At 53.6% G+C, this 18,193-nt stretch overlaps 2 protein-coding genes across 4 annotated transcripts in view; one reads left to right on the top strand and one right to left on the bottom strand.

The window, feature by feature from the left end:
• Nucleotides 1–17,789, top strand: part of Pkn1 (protein kinase N1) — a 22,675-nt gene extending 4,886 nt beyond the window's left edge. For all 3 annotated transcript variants that reach the window (XM_033757358.1, XM_033757359.1, XM_010613447.3), the window contains 21 exons: nucleotides 1–114; nucleotides 2,602–2,753; nucleotides 4,258–4,393; nucleotides 6,169–6,314; nucleotides 6,774–6,987; nucleotides 7,867–8,058; nucleotides 8,875–8,984; nucleotides 9,065–9,208; nucleotides 12,521–12,596; nucleotides 12,670–12,811; nucleotides 12,889–12,982; nucleotides 14,464–14,543; nucleotides 14,613–14,688; nucleotides 14,772–14,863; nucleotides 16,168–16,344; nucleotides 16,426–16,488; nucleotides 16,580–16,656; nucleotides 16,756–16,898; nucleotides 17,000–17,107; nucleotides 17,189–17,269; nucleotides 17,519–17,789. In XM_033757358.1, coding sequence (XP_033613249.1) covers nucleotides 1–114; nucleotides 2,602–2,753; nucleotides 4,258–4,393; nucleotides 6,169–6,314; nucleotides 6,774–6,987; nucleotides 7,867–8,058; nucleotides 8,875–8,984; nucleotides 9,065–9,208; nucleotides 12,521–12,596; nucleotides 12,670–12,811; nucleotides 12,889–12,982; nucleotides 14,464–14,543; nucleotides 14,613–14,688; nucleotides 14,772–14,863; nucleotides 16,168–16,344; nucleotides 16,426–16,488; nucleotides 16,580–16,656; nucleotides 16,756–16,898; nucleotides 17,000–17,107; nucleotides 17,189–17,269; nucleotides 17,519–17,722 — 2,621 coding nt within the window. In that variant the 3' untranslated portion in view covers nucleotides 17,723–17,789. The remainder of the gene's footprint in view (nucleotides 115–2,601; nucleotides 2,754–4,257; nucleotides 4,394–6,168; nucleotides 6,315–6,773; nucleotides 6,988–7,866; nucleotides 8,059–8,874; nucleotides 8,985–9,064; nucleotides 9,209–12,520; nucleotides 12,597–12,669; nucleotides 12,812–12,888; nucleotides 12,983–14,463; nucleotides 14,544–14,612; nucleotides 14,689–14,771; nucleotides 14,864–16,167; nucleotides 16,345–16,425; nucleotides 16,489–16,579; nucleotides 16,657–16,755; nucleotides 16,899–16,999; nucleotides 17,108–17,188; nucleotides 17,270–17,518) is intronic.
• Nucleotides 17,790–18,110: 321 nt separating this feature from the next.
• The window catches only part of Ptger1 (prostaglandin E receptor 1), a 2,793-nt gene continuing 2,710 nt past the window's right edge, over nucleotides 18,111–18,193 (bottom strand). The window contains exon 5 of the mRNA XM_033757317.1: nucleotides 18,111–18,193. This exon is cut by the window's right edge and continues 68 nt beyond it. Coding sequence (XP_033613208.1) covers nucleotides 18,111–18,193 — 83 coding nt within the window.

Below are 18,193 nucleotides of genomic sequence, written 5' to 3'. Positions count from 1 at the left end.
GGGGCCCGGTGGAGCTGCTGCTGCGAGGCTCCGCGCGCCGCCTGGACCTGCTGCACCGCCAGTTGCAGGAGCTGCATGCACACGTGGTGCTGCCTGAGCCCACTGCTGGCCAGGGTGAGCGTGGGGACATGCGGGAGGCACCTGGGGGACACTGCCCAAAGACAGACACACAGTGCCCCTGACCCCCAGGTTCACACATGGCCACTGCCACACTGATACCTGAGACCACACGGGAGACACGAAATGGTTACAAGGTCACTCAGAAACTGTCACAGTCCTGTCGACACCTAGACACGCCCAAGTTCACACACTGCCACTGTGACCTCAAGACAAGGCCAGTAACACCTAGACGATGTTCAGGGTCCCACAGTGTCACCCTGATACCCAGAGTCACACAGTCATACCAGTACACAGTGCCCCGAGGTGTGCACACCATCACACACATAACCCTGAGGTGTCTCCAGCGTTTTATTTAATTTTATTTATTTATTGAGACACAGGCCTCACCGACACCTGGACCGTACCTGAGTGACACTGGCATGCGAATGTCCAGAAAGTTGCACACAGTCACACCAACATCCAGAGAGATACACAGAGATGCACACATTGTCGTATGAAGGCTCTGAGCCCCAGACCTGTACCAGTCCCTACACTACACCCAGCTACACACTTACACGATCTCATAAGTGTCAGAAATTCAGACACAAGGGCCGGGGATTTAGCTCAGGGTTCCGTCACCTGCCTTGCAAGCACAAGGACCTGAGTGTGATCCCTGGTACCAAAAAAAGAAAGAAATGCAGACATGGCCACACTAACACCCAAAAATGTACACACTGTCTTGTTCACAGCCCAGACTCCTGTGTAGTCACACCCAACACACAGGATACACAAATACACTTTACAATTTTTTTTCCAGTACTGAGGGTGGAACAGGGCCCTTGAAATGAACTGCATACCCAGCCCTTTTTATTTATTTTATTTTATTTTTTTTATTTTTTTCATAACAGGGATCAAACTTGGGTCCTTGTGCTTACAAGGCAGGTGACGGAACCACTGAGCTAATCCATACACACACCCGCCACCGTCCTTTTTAAATCCTCTCCCTTACCTGGGATTGAGCACAGGACCTTCTGCTTGTAGGTTCGCCACCACTGAGCTAAATTCCTGGCCCTTTAAGATCTTTTGAGACAGGTCTCGCTGAGTCACTAAGTTGCCCAGGCTGGTTTTGTTTTTTGTTGTTGCTGCTGTGTTTTGAGACAGGATCTCACTATGTCGTCCAGGCTGGTCTTCAACTCACTGTGTGCCCCAAGATGACCTGAAACTCATGATCTTCCTCCTTCATCCTCCTGAGTTTTGGGATTACAGGCTTGTACCACCATGCTTCACTGTTTTTTAAACGTTTTAATTTGTTTTGTTAGTACATGTTTGCAGGACGACATGATTACATTTATTGTGGGGAGTTTGTACATATACAGAATACATCTCTTTTTTTTCCCCCAGTACTGGGGATCAAACTCGGGACTTTATGCTTGCCAAGCAGGCATAGCGCCACTGAGCTACATCCCCGGACCCATCTTAGTTCTTTTTTGTCCCTTCAGCTATTTTTTAATTTAAAGATATTTTTAAATTGTGGTTTAAAAAAACTCTGCAACATAAAATCTATCATTTTAATTATTAAGTTTTTGTGTTTATTCTTTTTTGGTTTTTTGTGTTTTACCAAGAATCAAACTCAGGATCTTGTGCTTGTCAGGCAAGCGTGGTGCCACTGAGCTACATCCCCAGCCCTGTATTGTTTCGTTTTTTTTTTTTTTTGAGACAAGGTCTCACTGTGTAGTTCAGGCTGACATTGAACTTTCTGTGTTGCCCACACTGGCCTCTTGGGAATCCTCCAGCCTCAGCCTTTGGAGCGCTGGCATTATAGTTGTGTGTCTTCACACCTGGCTTAGAAAATTTTCATGTAAGCAAGGGTTCTGACACTCATCCACACTGGGGTGACACCCAGAGACTCTGCCACTGTCATGTGAATACCTGGTGAGAAACAGGCAGTCACCACAGCACTCACATCAGCCCCCAGGAACAGAGCCAGCCAAGAACCAGGTCTCATATGGTCATTCTGTGCAGAGTCCCCCACTGTCACTCTGTCCAGGGGCCCATCGACCCCCATGCCTAGCTGCACTGACACCCAGAGTTTCAACACGGTCCCAACTCTGGGAGATTGGAACTCGGTTGTGCCAACTGCTGGATCCACAGACAGAGTGCACTCAGCACCAGTCACACTGTTAATTCACTCCTGGCATCTCAGTCACACCGGCATTGAGGGCGGCACACACTAGCCATGTAAGAAGTTGGGGTATTCCTACACCAAACCCCAAAGATGCACATGTGTGGATGTTCGCCTGCTCAGGTCCATGCCGGGTCCTGTAGGAGGTGTCCAGTTGCAGGGCTTTCCTGGGAGGACCAGGGTGGGCAGTATCCTGGCCCCTGCTGTCCTGCTTGCCTGTCCTGGTCCCGGCTTGGATATCGTGGGCAGCCACATCCCTGTAGCTGAGACAGAGCCTCCCCAGCACACCAGGGTGACCCCTTGTCCTCTCACCCCTCCAGATGTCCCCCAGTCCCCAGGTGCAGGCAACTCTGCCTGCTTGGCTACCAACCTGAGCCTTGTGGCCGGCCTGGAGAAGCAGTTGGCCATCGAGCTGAAGGTGAAGCAGGGTGCGGAGAACATGATCCAGACCTACAGCAACGGCAGCACAAAGGTGGGTGGCACGGGAACAGACTCGTGTGCACTCCTCTTGCACGTGCACACGAAGTAACTCAGACTCTTCCCCAAGTGTGTGCACACCTGAGTTGGTTCACACCCACCAGCATGTGTATGCCCCACCGTAGTTTATTCCCTCATGGGGTTTTTTGGTATTATTTTCTTCTGAGTCTGTTTTCTGTTACTGTAATTGAAGATCACAGCCAGGGTAATTTATAAGAAATTTATAAGCAGGGAGGGGCACAACTCAGTGGTGAGCACTTGACTAGCTAGGTGAGTCCTTGGGTTCCATCCCCAGCACCACTGGAAAAAAAAAAAAAGTGTCTGGCTCCAATTCTTTTTGTTTTTGGATTTTTGAGGCAGGGTTTCCCAATGTAACTCAGGCTGGCCTTGAACTCCCAGCAATCTTCCTGCTTCAGCTTCTCAAAAACTAGGATGACAAGTGTGTTCTCCATGCCTTGCACACCCCCACTTCTGAAGGCACAGTTATGCAAACATCTGCTGGACCCTGGTGACCCCGCATGGCAGAAATGTCAGGGGAGCCCAGCTTGTGCGGAAGGGAGATCACATGTGAGAGAGACTGAGGGCAGGTGCCCGGCTAGCTCTATAGCAGCCCGCTCTCACAAGGCCAAATCCAAACCAAAAACAAAAGGAAAATCACCTTCAGGTCAGGGGTGTAGCCCAGAGGTAGGGCACACATTTAGCATGTGTGGCTCTGGTCCCATCCCCAGCGCACAAACCAAAAGCAACAGCAATAAAAACAAACTAATCCAGTGTCATGAGAAAGACATCAGTTCCCCTCTTTGTTGTAGAACTTGGCCTTTGTACACAGCTACATCCTCAGACTTTTATTTTAACTTTAATTTTATTTTGATTTGGTTGGTTGTTGTTTTGGTACCGGGGATCGAACTCGGGCCCTTGCGCTTGCAAGGCAGGCAGAACCATTGAGCCAAATCCCCAGCCCTTTAATTTTACTTTGAGACACAGTCTTGCTAGTCACTAAATTGCCCAGGCTGGGCTCAGGCTTGACCCTCCCTCCTTAGCCTCCCAGAGTGCTGGGATGACAGGTGTGTGGCACCACACCTGCACCCTGTCTTTGTGGCTTCACCTGTTCTGGATGCACGTGACCTTGGGCACCTCCCACTCACGTGCTGTTCTGGCTGTCAGTGCAGACAGAGCCTCTGCTGGTGCCAGCTACACACAGCTCAGCCCTTCTATCCCTCAGTTAGTGGAGGTCAGTGCTCTTACTATTGTGCAGTGGGGAACCTGGGCCCAGAAAGATTGAGAGCCTGCCTAAGGTCACACAGCTGCTAGATGATGGCGGTGGAATTTAAGCCCTGAGGACTGCATTGCTTCTCTGCCCTGAAACCTGTGGGAGTGCGTGCTGTTGTGGCCACACAGGGGCACTGTCCCGTGATCACTGAGGCCTGTGGCATGTGGACAGAGGGTGGGGGTCAGACCCGAGCTGCCCAGCCCTCCTTTCACAGATGCCTCTGCCACAGGACCGGAAGCTGCTGCTGACGGCCCAGCAGATGTTACAGGACAGCAAGACCAAGATTGACATTATCCGCATGCAGCTCCGCCGGGCCCTGCAGGCCGGCCAGCTGGAGAGCCAGGTGGTTCCAGATGAGGCCCCAGGTGAGTGCTATGCCCCAGACAGCTTCGCCTGCCATCCACCTTGCAGGGCTCAATTGCTGGCCTAGAAAGCATCGTTTTGAGGGTAGAGGTGATGGTACAATTATGTGACTCAGTTTCTTGCTCTGTCCTGTGCAAGGTTTGGACTAGGTCATACATTAGGGAACTGCCACCCTCAGGCCAAACCCACCCCCTGCCAGAGTCAGGTTTTTTGGTGCACAGCCATAGCCACACATTCCTGTGTGATTGCTTCAACACCCCAAACATTTCCTGTTTGGCTTTTTAATGGAAAGTACAATGTGTGGACCACTGGAGCAGACGGTTGTCTTGTCACCCAGGCTCATGTGTGACCTGCAGGTGTCCAGGGCTGCTCCACATGTGAACGTGTTGGAGTTGTCAACTGGACCGGTCACAGGGCTGTGGTGTCTGTCACACGCATGTGGATGACCGTATCCTTACTACTGTCATGTGGCGGTATTAATGTCACTCTGACTGCGGGATTCAATCAGCTGTTTGTTGAAGATATTGAGTGGGGAAATCACATCTGTCTTAAACATGTTCAGACCTTTTTTCCTTGTTATTTCTCCCAAACCATACTGTAAACACTATATAAGAATTTAAGGAGACTATATAAAAATTTTAAAAAATTTAAAAGGGACTGGGGAGGTAGCTGAGTGTGAAGGCCCTAGGTTCAATCCCTAGTACCATCTATATATATAAAGATAAAATTAAAAATGTGCTAGGAGTTGGCTCAGTGTGAAGGCCTGGAGTTCAGTTTCTAGGATCACAATAAATAAACGCAAGCAAACCATAGAAGGGGGCTGGAAGTCTGAGATCCTGGTGCAGCATTTGTTGGTTCTGGTAAAGGCTCTGTTCCTACCTCTGCACGGGCCTCTTTCTTGTTACACATACGATGTATGTCGGGGAGGGGTGCGAGAGAGCATAAGGACAAGCTCTCCGCTGTTTCTTTTGTTTTATGTGGTGCTGGTGTTGCTTTTCTTTTTCAGACAAGGTCTCACTATGTTAGTCCATGCTGGCTTCCAACTTGCAGTGGTCCTCCTGCCTCAGCCTCCTGAGCACTGGGATCACAGGAGTGCATCCCTATGCCCAGTGTGGGGTCTCCTTTTATAATGGCATCAAGCCCATGCCTTCTAAGCCTAGTGGCCTCCCAAACACAAAGCCCCATCCCCAGAGAGCATCCCCTGGTGGGCTAGCACTTGCACAGATGAGTTGGGGGATGCATGGCTACTGGGCCTTTCACTATCTCTGTGGCCCTGGGGACATCTGTCTGGGGCGCGGGGCGCAGTGCACATCGTGGCCGTCCCTGTGTCCGTTTAGGGATGTGACAGCAGGTGGTGACTCTTCAGTGGGGACTTATTAGGACAGTATGGTGTGTGTCCCTGCCCCAGCAAGTGGCAGGTGCTGGTGTCAGGACCGAATTAGGTCATGAGGTGCCTGTCCATCCCCATTCTCACCCTTGGGATTGAAGATGGCCCGTTACAATGTGTCTGGTCCTCACTGGGGTGCAGCGTGCCTGTGTATCGTCACTACGACGGTCCCTGCATAACTGTGTCCCTTACAAGGACTACCCTTGTAAGCGATGGCGTTGGGACAGAAGAATGCGTCAGGGTAGAACGTGGCAGGCTGCCTGGGTGGAGTGTGGCCAGGTCACCACGACTGTTCAGCTGGGTTGATACGGACCCATCTTGGTGGTGGTGGTGGTGTGCCTGCTGCTTGGGGACCAAGCTGGTCTCACTGCTGAGCGACCTTGCCCGCAGGAGGTCCAGACCTGGGAGCGGTGGAGCTGCGCATCGAGGAGCTTCGACATCACTTCAGAGTGGAGCACGCAGTTGCCGAGGGCGCTAAGAACGTGCTGCGCCTGCTCAGTGCAGCCAAAGCACCAGACCGGAAGGCGGTCAGCGAGGTGAGGGGGGTGGGGCTCTGCCAGGAGGGGCGGAGCTTCCTCCAGCATGGACCAACGGTAGAGGAGGACGGGTTTCAGTAGCTAGTATCTTGGTAAGGGGCGGGGCCCAGCTATGGGACTGGCTTGTGAGGGGCGTGGCATAGGCTAGAAATGGGCCTCAGGGAGAGTGGCGGAATCTCTGAATAGACCAGTGAGCCGCAGGGTTCCAGTGAGGGCTGGGCTAAAGTGAGGGGTGTGGCCTTGGCCAAAAATGGGCTTTAGGGAAGGAGCAGAGTCCTAGTTTGGAAAGCCTTGGATAGCTGCCCTCCAGGGGCAGGGGCGGGGTCAGCAAGGGCTGGGCATCAGCCAGCCGTGGGGCCTTGGCGAGGGGCTGGACCAGGTTTGTTAGATGTACGGGCTTGGGGTAGGACCTCAGTCCCTATGTGGGGCCCTGGCTGGCCTGTGCCTTAACCACTGCAGGCCCAGGAGAAGCTGACGGAGTCCAACCAGAAGCTGGGGCTGCTGCGCGAGGCACTAGAGCGCAGGCTGGGGGAGCTGCCCGCCGACCACCCGAAGGGGCGCCTACTTCGTGAGGAGCTGGCTGCGGCCTCCTCAGCTGCCTTCAGTGCGCTGCTGAGTGGGCCCTTCCCTGCCGCACACTACAGCACGCTGTGCAAACCTGCGCCGCTCACAGGTGGGCATACCCACCGCCCGATCCATCGGCCCACTACATCTTATCCACACTCTCGAATTCTACCATATTCCGTCTTGCCTGGACCCTGGCTTCCTTTTTTCTTTGAAACAGGGTTTCAGGGTGGCCTTGAACACACTGTGTAACCCGGGCTGGCTTCACATTCAGCAGTCTTCCTTCTCAGCCTCCCAGGTGATGGGATTACAGTCGTGCATCACCATACCTAGATCTGAGCTTCTGCCCTGAGTCGCTCTTCTGTCCCAAGCCCAGTATACAGGGCCTCCCACTTCATGCTTCCCGTAGTCTCTCAGTCAGGGCCCATCCTCCTGGCCTTAGACGCCCTGCCACACCTGGCTGTCATTTTCTTTTTCCTTTTTTTGCAGCACTGGGAATTGAATCTAGAGCCTTCACACTGAGCTATGTCCCAGCCCTTTTTTGTTTTGGGGGGTTTTTTTTGTTTTGTTTTTGTTTTTGAGACAGGGTCTCACTGTGTAGTTGAGACTGACCTGGAACTCACTATGTAGCCCAGGCTGATCTTGAACTCACAGCGATCCTCCTGCCTCAGCCTCCCGAGTGCTGGGATTACAGGCGTGCACCACCACACCTGGCCTTTTTTTTGTTTTGTTTTGTTTTTTTTGCCAGCCCTTTTTTATTGTTTATTTTGAGACAGGGTCTTGCTAAACTACTTAGTTGCCCAGGTGGAGCTGGAACTCCTGATCCTCCTGCCTCAGCCTCCCAGAGTGCTGGGATTGCACCACCACAGCCAGCTCTGGTTGTCCTTTATCAGATGTGGTGGTGTCTTCTGCGTTGTGCCCCTTCGCCTCTGTCCCCTCAACCTGACCCTGATGTGCCTTCCCCACCATGAGCCTGCCCTTCCTGCAGGGACTCTGGAGGTACGCGTGGTGGGTTGCAGGGACCTTCCAGAGAACATCCCCTGGAATCCCTCACCCTCGGGGACACCTGGGATCCCTGACAGCCGCACCCCCTTCCTGAGCCGTCCAGGCCGGGGCCTTTACAGCCGAAGTGGAAGCCTCAGTGGCCGAAGTAGCCTCAAAGCAGAAGCCGAGAACACAAGTGAGTGGGTGCTGTGAGCTCTTTGGGCAGGGACAGGTGGGGGTCCTAGATGTCCCACTTTTATAACATGTTTAAAAGCCATTAGGACGATTGTTAGCAAAATAACCAAAGGGCTGGGCACACCTGTAGTTCAAGCACTCAGGAGGCTGAGGCAGGAGGATTGCTGTGAGTTCAAGGCTACCCTGGACTACTTAGCTAGACCCAGTCTCAGAAAATCAAAGTGAATAAAAAATTGAGTAGGTTGATTATTATCAAAACAGCAGTAACAACAAGAAACATAACTGTACTGTCTACCCAAAATGTACCAATAAACTCAATAAAAAGAAAACAACAAAAAACCAAGAAACAGAAAGTCGCAAGTGTTGGTGAAGATGTGGAGCAATCAGAGCCTTTGTTGGTGGGGAGCAGAAGGTGGTTGCCGTGGAAACCAGTATGGCAGTTCCTCAAAAACATGAAACGTAGCACCGAGATGCAGCTCAGTGGTAGAGCACTTGGTGAGCATGTACGAGACCCTGGGTTCCAGTCCCAGTGGTGTGGAAAATTAAAGAAATTGAAAACGTTAATGACCCAATATGATCGAGCAATTCTTTCCTATGTTTTTCAGTACTGGGGATTGAGTCCAGGGCCTTGAGCTGAGCTGCATCCCCAACCTTTTCTAGTTTTTCATTTTAGGCAATTTGGCTGTGTTGCTGAGTTGCCCAGTCTGGGCTGAAACTTGCAGTCCTCCTGCCTTAGCCTCCGAAGGCCGGGGTGACAGGCGTGCACTGCCCTTACTGGCTTGGCCCCGTGGTTTCTTGACTGCGTCTCCCCTTGCAGGTGAGGTCAGCGCTGTGCTGAAGTTGGATAACACAGTGGTGGGACAGACATCCTGGAAGCCGTGTGGCCCCAGCGCGTGGGACCAGAGCTTCACATTAGAGTTGGAGCGGGTGAGCTGTGCCAGGGTGGCAGGACCGAGGAGGAGGTAGGGGAAGTGGGGGCTTGAGGGTCGGTGCTTTCTCGCCCCTAGGCCCGGGAGCTGGAGCTGGCTGTGTTCTGGCGGGACCAGCGGGGCCTGTGTGCCCTCAAGTTCCTGAAACTGGAAGATTTCCTGGACAACGAGCGGCATGAGGTGCAGCTGGACATGGAGCCGCAGGGCTGTCTGCTGGCCGAGGTATGGCTGCACAGGTGTTTCAGAGCAGCTCTAGTTTAGCAGAGAGCACTCTCACTTGATCGTGGTCATGGCAGAGGTGATAGCAGCAGCTGGGGCTGGCTTGCTTGGAGACCAGGTACATTCCTGCTCTGTGTGAGGCTTCAGCCCAGGTATTGCTGTGTGCAGGGATGGTCCTCTGACTTGGCAGCACAGTTTTTAGAATGTACTCCTATCCTTAAGCTATGCCTGATCTCATTTTTAAAAAAGAGCTGAGCAAGATGGCACGAGCTTGTAACCCTAGCACTCTGGGAGGCTGAGGCAGGAGGGTTGCAGGTTCAAGTGCCGTCTGGGCAAACCCAGTGAGACCCATTTCAAAATAAAAAGAGACTGGGGGCATAGCTTTATGGCACAGTGTCCATGAATTTGATCCCTAGTACCACAAATAAGTAAATATTTTTAACAAAAGAGCTGTGGGGTCTGGGGATTTAGCTCAGTCATTCCACCACCTGCCTTGTTAGCACAAGGACCAGAGTTCGATCCCTGGTACCAAAAAAAAAAAAAGTTGTGGGTGTAGCTCAGTGGTAGACTCCTTGCCCAGTTTGCATGAGACCCTAGGTTCATTATCCTCAGCCTTGCCCCCGCCCACAAAAAAATAGAAAAAAGAAAAATAGGCCAGGCTTGGTGGTGCACGTCTGTAATCCCAGCACTCTGGGAGGCTGAGGTAGGAGGATCAATGAGTTCAAGGCCAGCCTGGGTTTTATAGCAAGACCCTGTCTCAAAAAAAACAAAAACAGTGGGTGGGGGAGAAAAGAAAAATCACAAACATTTGGTGAAGCCATACATTCAACAAAATATGGCAACATAAGGACTGGGAGTTGCTCTCAGTGGCACTGTATCTGACTTGGAAGTGCAAGGTCCTGAGTTTGAACCCCAGTACCAGAAGATCAAAATAAGAAATGTGGCAATATGTCACAACTGCTGCTAGAGCCACTGTGGGACAGAGTTTCCTCCCAGAGGGATTAGGCTCAGGTGTCAGTTGGGTTCCTGTGCTGCGGCTGTTTCTTGGGAACTGGATCCCAAGACCCAGGGATGCTGGGCAGCACCTCCCCTCCCCCATGTTAACAACCAAAATGTTCCCCTGACAGCCGCCCCTGGCCAGGAACCCAGGGCTCAGCATTCTTTCTAGCTGAGACCTATGGCATGGGCTGGTGCTGGCTGGCACTTGGGCACACGGACATTAATTTGTATGATGGCCTCCAGAGAGCTGGGGTGTTTTAGGTATTGGGTCTCGCTATGCATTCCAGGCTGGCCTCGAGCTCATCGCAATACTGCCTTGGCCTCCTGAGTGCTGGGATTACACACATGCATCAGCACGCCCAGCGAGAGCTTGGTTTTTTGTTTTTTGTTTGTTTGGTTGGTTTTTTTTGTTTTGTTTTGTTTTTTTGGCTTTTTTGAGACAGGATCTCACTATGTAGTTGAGACTGACCTGAAACTCACTATGTGGCCCAGGCTGGTCTCAACTCACAGCGATCCTCCTGCCTCAGCCTCCCGAGTGCTGGGAGTACAGGCATGTGCCACCACGCCGAGCGAGAGCTCGTTTGACAGAAGATAAAACTGAGACACAGACCAGGGATTTAGCTCAGTGCTTCCACCACCTGCCTCCCAAGTGCAAGGAACAAGTTCAATCTCCGGTACCTAAAAACAAACAAACAAAAAAACCCAGACACAGAAAGTCACTGGTCCCTTCCTTGAGCCACATTGTCCCCAGAGTCTTTCAATTGAGCTCTGATCTGTATGTGTGCCTCATTTTATCTGTGTGTGACTGCACACGTGTCTAATCTCTGGGCACCCATACATCTGTACCCACAGAGCTCTGTTCCCACAACCTGAGGCTGACAATGGTGTGACCTGAGACCTCTGTTTCTTCTTTCCCTTTCCTTTTCTTCTCTCTCTCTCTCTCTCTCTCTCTCCCTCTCCCCCTCTCCCTCTCCCTCTCCCTCCCTCCCTTCCTTTTTGTCCTTTTTCTCTTTTCTTTCTTATTTTTTTGGTACCAGGGATTGAACTCTGGTCCTTGCACTTGCGAGGCAGGCACGGTGCCATTGAGCCAAATCCCTGGCCCCTTTGTCCTTTATTTCTTTCTCTGTCTGTACTTCCTTCCCCTAATCTCCTCCCCACCCTCCCCTGCCCCTCCAGCAGGGCCCAGTGTATGCTAGGAGAGTGTCTCCTTCAGCACTGGTGTGAGGAGGGCCAGGGATGTAGCTCAGTGGCACCATGCCTGCCTGGCAAGCCCAAGGTCCTGAGTCCAGTTCCTGGTAAAGGAAAAAAAAAAAGGAGGAGGAGTAAAGTAGCACGCATTCAGGGAGAAGCACAGCACCATCCTGTTTTGTACTTTGAGTACCATGTTCAGTAAATTACTTGAGCTAGTCAACACTTTATTATAAAATAGGCTGGCACCTGAGGTGGTGCACACCTGTAATTCCAGAGCTCTGGGAGGCTGAGGCAGGAGGGTCACAAGCTCCAGCCCAGTTTGAGAAATATAGTGACTTAGGGAGACCCTGTATCAAATTAAAAAATAAAAAAGGGCTGAGGATGGAGCTCAGTGTGAAGTGCCTGAGTTCAATCCCCAATACTGGAAAAAAAGGAGGGCCTGAGAGCACCCATGACCCAGGTGAACCCACCCAGAAGGCACATGATTAATCCACTAGGTCTCTCCCTTTCCCTTTCTCTTACTCTCTCTTTGGGGGTTGGGAGGCTTTTCCTTTCTTGTGTTTTGGTTTGGTTTGGTTTGGTCTTTTGAGACAGGGTCTCACTGTGTAGTTGAGACTGACCTGGAACTCACTACATAGCCCAGGCTGGTCTCAAACTCACAGCGATCCTCCTGCCTCAGCCTCCTAAATGCTGGGATTACAGGCGTGTGCCACCACGCCCAGCTTCTTATGTGTTTTTTTTGGTTTTTTTGGTACCAGGATCGAACTCGGGACCTTATACTTTCCAGGCAAGCAGCACAACCACTGAGCTAAATCCCCAGCCTGGTGTTTTGGTTGGTTGTTTTTTGGTGCTTTTAAGACAGGGTCTGGCTGTGTAGTTCAGGCAGGCCTTGAACTCACTATGTAGCCCATGCTGGCCTCAAACTTGTGGTGCTCCTCCTGCCTCAGCCTCCCGAGTTCTGTGGTTACAGGGATGCACCACCACTCCCAGCTGCACTAGGCGTGTCTCACTCCAGGCGAGCTCCATCAGGACAGAGCTCAGGGCTGCACATCCCTCCACTTCTGAGGGCTCTGCCTGCTGTCCTGCAGAGTGAGCAGGATCCTTAGCTCTGGGCCCCTCACCCAGGTCACCTTCCACAACCCTGTCATCGAGAGGATCCCCCGACTCCGGAGGCAGAAGAAAATCTTCTCCAAGCAGCAAGGTGAGGGGGTGGAAGGCTGGGCTGGGAGAGATGGGGTCCGGGGCGGCTTGGGGTGATGCCTGCCACCCCCCAGGGAAGGCGTTCCAGCGAGCCAGGCAAATGAACATCGACGTGGCCACATGGGTGCGGCTCCTGCGAAGGCTCATCCCCACGGCCACGGCCACGGGCACCTTCAGCCCTGGGGCTTCACCGGGACCCGAGGCCCGGCCTCCAGGGTAAGGAGGGGAGCCCTGCTGCCCTGCCCCCCAGCTCCGGGGCTGGGTCTCACACCCGCTTTCTGCCTGTGCCCCAGGGACATTTCAGTGGAGAAGCTGAGCCTGGGACCCGACCCTGACAGCTCCCCACAGAAGGGCCCTTCAGGACCACTGTCCAGAGCGTCCAGCCTGGTGAGCACCTGTCTCCTGTTGTCCCGTAAACCTGGGTGACATCAGGGCCCTGCCTGTGCAGAGCCCAGCAGGAACCTCCCTGGGGACACAGCCCCTTCTGGCAGAATCAGGACCCAGTTTCGTATCCTGGTTAAATACATGAGTTCAAGGGCTAGAGTGTTGACTCTGACCCTGGGTTCCATCTCCAGCACTGTGGGCAGTAGATGAATGAATGAATGAATGTGAGTTTAGAGCCAGGTGTCATGGCTCATCCCGATAACCCTACAATTCTAGCTCCCTGGGAGGCTATGGCAGGAAGATCTCAAGTTTGAGCCTGGCCCAGGCAATTTAGTAACTTGTCAGGACCTTGTCTCAAAATGATTTTTTTGTTGTTGTTTGTTTTTTGTTTTGAGATGGGGTCTCACTATGTAGTTCAGGCTGGCCTTGAACTCACTGTGTATTCCAGGCTGACCTTGAACTAATGGTGATCCTCCTGCCTCAGCCTCCCAAGTGCTGGGATCACAAGTGTGCATCACCATGCCCAGCTCAAAATATTTTTTAAAAAGGCTGAGGACATAGCTAGGGTGAGAGTCCTGAGTTCAACCCCCAGTACCACAAAAAGAAAAAAGCTCAGCAGCTGGCCAACTGATCTGCACCCCTTTCTGTACTGCCTGGCTAAATTTCTTTTTGAAGTCATATGTAGCCTGGTGTGGTGCCTGCCCATAATCCCAGCACTTAGAAGGCTGAAGCAGGAGGATCACAAGTTTGTGCACTTAGCAAGATCCTATCTTAGTAAAAGAGCTGGGGATGTCTCAGTAGTAGAAAGCCCTAGGTTGAAGTTCCAGTGCTGCATATATGTGTATGTGTATAAAACAGATTTGGGATTTCAAGTATGTTTAGGAGGTTGGGCCACGGATTTAGCTCAGTGGCACCACTGCCTGCCTTGTAAGTGCAAGGTCCCGAATTTGATCCCTGGTACCAAAAAAAGTATGTTTAGGAAGAAGAGCAGGACACATTAATGGTATTTTATTTGTTTTTGTTTTTTTGGTACTGGCAATTGAACTCAGGACCTTGTGCTTGTGAGGCAGGCGTGGTGCCGCTGAGCTAAATCCCCTGCCCTTGTTTTGTTTCTTTTTGAGACAGAATCTTAACTATGTAATCCAGGCTGGCCTTTAATTCACTATGTAGCCCAGGCTGGCTTCAAATTTACAGCGATCCTCTTGCTTTAGACTCCTGAGTGCTGGGATTACAGGAGTGCCAACATGCCTTGCTAAGGACAGGGCCTGTTAAGAGGGGTTCTCTTTAATCCAGTGGTCAGCTGAAGCCTGGCAAAGGTAATATTTGAAAACAGGTTTAAGGGAGGAAATCCCACAAATGTGAGGATGGAGCCATCTTGGAAGAGGGGGTGGTTGTGCAAAGGTCCTGGGGTAGGAATGTGCCTGCAGTACACAGGGCCCAGAAGCCGGCATGGTTGTGGATGTCACTGACCCCTCCCTCTGCAGGGTTCCCCAAGCCAGGAAATGGCCACCATTCCTGAGCTGCCTTCAGAGACCCAGGAGACCCCAGGCCCCAGCCTATGCAGGTAACACCTTGCCCAACCCAAGCTCCATACCCCTGCCCTGGCCCCCACTCAACATGTCTCTCTCCACAGCTCTCTGAGGAAGTCTCCTCTGACCCTGGAGGACTTCAAGTTCCTGGCGGTGCTGGGCCGGGGTCACTTTGGGAAGGTGAGGGGCCCAGAGTCAGGAGCTGAGCTGGGGCTCCTGGGTCCGACTGACCACTGAGCCCACCCCTCCCCACCGTGGTCCAGGTGCTGCTCTCTGAATTCCGAGCCAGCGGGGAGCTCTTTGCCATCAAGGCTTTGAAGAAAGGGGACATAGTGGCCCGGGACGAGGTGGAGAGGTGAGGCTCTGCTCTGGCCCCGGGACTTCTGTCTCCTCTTCCAGGAGAGGAGGGACCAATACATCCTCTTGTGCCCTTGTATTTGAGATCTTTGCAGTTACCCAGCCATCCACTTGTTCCCTGATTGGTAAGTGCTGTTATTCTGCCCACACACAGAAGGGATAGAGAGATTGAGCAATTTTCCCCATGTTACACAGCCAGGCAGCAGTAGCAGCAGGCCGGAGATTTGAACTTAGGGCCTCAGGCTCTGAGATCTATGCTCCTATGGCGCCACTGCTCTGCCCCTACTTTGGCGCAGGAGTCCTGAGTTCCAGTCCTGTCTGCCGATAGGTTGGAGATTCAGGGGAAGCCATGTCTCCCCTCAGAACCCTGGTCCATCACAGGGGAGGCAGTGCAGCCTAGCAGGGTAACACGTGCCTATAACCACAACTACTTGGGAGGCCAGTGCAGGGGGCCACAGGTTCAAGGCCAGCCTGGGCAACTCAGAATATGTTTCAAAAAAAAAGGAAGGAGGGCAGAGGATTTAGCTCAGTGGTTCCGCTGCCTGCCTCACAAGCGCAAGGCCCGAGTTTGATCCCCGGTACCAAAAAAAGGAAGAAGTCTGAACCATGCTAGATTCTCAGAGTCACTGGTATTTTCCAAGGTTCACACCAGCCTTTTTTTTTTTTTTGGCTTTTTGAGACAGGGTCTCACTATGTAGTTGAGACTGACCTGGAACTCACTATGTAGCCCAGGCTGGTCTTGAACTCACAGCAATCCTCCTGCCTCAGCCTCCCGAGTGCTGGGATTGCAGGCATGCACCACCAGGCCCGGCTGCACCAGCCTTTTTAACAATCAGGAATTTGACTCAGAAAGGCTCACACAGGTGAAGGAATTTATTGGTCTGGGTCAGAAAAGTCCCAGTGTGTCCACTTCCAGCGTGGCTGTATCCAGGTTTCAGATGAGGCTCTCAGGTCTTCGCTCATTGTGTGGTCTCTGCCACCAGCAGCCTTCCTTGTTCTGGACCATCCCAGTGGGAATCCTGGCATCAGCCACCGTGACCATTTCCCAGCCCGAAAGATGGGTGTTCGTTGGCCTGGGCCCTGTGTTTACCCTGACATTCCCCAGTGGAGAGTTGAGGGGCACTGTTAGGAAGATGGGTGGGTACTTAGCACCCCATCAGCAGATGAGGCTACCAAGGTTCAGAAATAGCTGTTGCTCCATCACACACAGTGGCCTTCAGCAGATACCGTGGGTGGTGGCCTCTGGGGAGCCTGGGAGTTGGGGGTACGGGGAACAGCCGTGGCCTCTGTCTCCCACCCCAGCCTGATGTGTGAGAAGCGGATTCTGGCAGCAGTGACCAGCGCGGGCCACCCCTTCCTAGTGAACCTGTTCGGCTGCTTCCAGACACCAGAGCACGTGTGCTTCGTGATGGAGTACTCGGCCGGAGGGGACCTCATGCTGCACATCCACAGCGATGTGTTCTCTGAGCCCCGTGCCATGTGAGCCGCCCTTGCAGCCCACCTGCCTCAGCCTCCTGGAGTCTGGGGGCCTCGTCCCTGACCCTCCGCCTCTCTCTGCAGCTTCTACTCGGCCTGCGTGGTGCTGGGGCTGCAGTTCCTCCACGAACACAAGATTGTCTACAGGTGCCCGTGGTCTGCCTGTGGAGGGCGCGCCAGCCTGGGATGCCAGACCCCCACCCCACGCTCACACCTCCCCACCTCCTGACCCCTCCAGGGACCTGAAGCTGGACAATTTGCTCCTGGACACCGAGGGCTATGTCAAGATCGCTGACTTTGGCCTCTGCAAAGAGGGTGAGGGCTGGAGTCTGGGGACCCCGTGGGGCAGGGGGAAGGCACCCGAGGTTCCCACTAGCCCCGGCCCCATGATTCTTATGGCCCTGCTGCCCCCAGGCATGGGTTATGGGGACCGGACCAGCACATTCTGCGGGACCCCCGAGTTCCTGGCCCCTGAGGTGCTGACAGACACGTCCTACACGCGCGCTGTGGACTGGTGGGGCCTGGGTGTGCTGCTCTACGAGATGCTGGTGGGCGAGGTGAGTGCCCCCGTCCTCGGTGTCCCGGTCTGTGAGCCGCTCCTGTGGGAAGTGTGACAGTCTCCAGGGGCTGCACTCACCTCACCTCTGCCTGTCCCCAGTCCCCGTTCCCTGGGGACGATGAGGAGGAGGTGTTCGACAGCATCGTCAATGATGAGGTTCGCTACCCCCGCTTCCTGTCAGCTGAGGCCATTGGCATCATGCGAAGGGTGAGGACTCCAGGCGTGGGGGCAGTGGGGTAGGAGACTGGGCTGGAAACCACCGATCCTGACCCAGCTCCTTCCCTGCAGCTGCTTCGCAGGAACCCAGAGCGGAGGTTGGGGTCCAGCGAGCGTGATGCAGAGGATGTGAAAAAGCAGCCCTTCTTCAGGGTGAGCCCCAGTCACGCAGGACCCAGGCCCAGTTCCCTCCCCGAAGCCTGGTGGCTTCGCCTGTGGACCTAGCTCCCTTCAAACGTGCACCGGCCCTAGGAACTCCCATTTCCTTCCCTCCCTGCTTGCCCCAGCCTGTGCCCCTCCAGGCTCCCCGAGTTCAACCTGCACTGTCCGTCAACACCCACCCCCACTTGGACTCCAGGCTCGCTTCCCTCAGACTCTCCTCCACCCCTCTCCCCTCCGCAGACCCTGGGCTGGGATGCGCTCCTGGCGCGAAGACTGCCGCCGCCCTTTGTGCCCAAGCTCTCTGGGCGCACAGACGTCAGCAACTTCGATGAGGAGTTCACGGGGGAGGCGCCTACGCTCAGCCCGCCCCGCGACGCAAGGCCCTTGTCAGCTGCCGAGCAGGCCGCCTTCCGGGACTTCGACTTCGTGCCCCGGGGCTGCTAGCGCCCTCCCCACCCATCCAGAGTTCTTAGTTTTTAAAAATGCCTTTGGGGTTCGCCCTGTCCTTGCATCCTCCGTCCCATCTCATGCTTGGAGGGGGCTCGCTTGAGAGTAGTTGCAGTCGTGCTGGGGTATTGGGGCTTCCAGGATGATGGGATGAGGTGTAGGTTAGGGTGTCTGGCAAGCTCAGGACGTAGTGAGCCGGACAGACTGCAGGGGCTTAGAGCACCCCTCAGAGCTTTGGTGCTCTAGCCCGGAGCATTGTGTTTGGCCGGGGTGATTCCACTGCCTCTGTGGCTGGAGCTGCAGCCCTGTCCGGACAGACCTGCTCCAGGCTCTGGAAATGGCTTTATTTCCTTAAACTCCCGGGGTGCGCGGATCAGAACCGCAGTCAGCAGTGGCCCAGGCCGCTGTGCCGTGAGCTGCGCAGCGAGCTGGCTTCCCATGCGCCCTTGGCCGGGCCCAGCTCGGTGT

The sequence above is a fragment of the Fukomys damarensis genome, unplaced genomic scaffold (genome assembly GCF_012274545.1).
Source record: "Fukomys damarensis isolate Sample0158 unplaced genomic scaffold, DMR_v1.0_HiC HiC_scaffold_30, whole genome shotgun sequence".
NCBI lineage: Eukaryota > Metazoa > Chordata > Mammalia > Rodentia > Bathyergidae > Fukomys > Fukomys damarensis.
The sequence above is the reverse complement of the archived record's forward strand: the minus strand, read 5'-3'. Positions and strand labels throughout refer to the sequence as shown.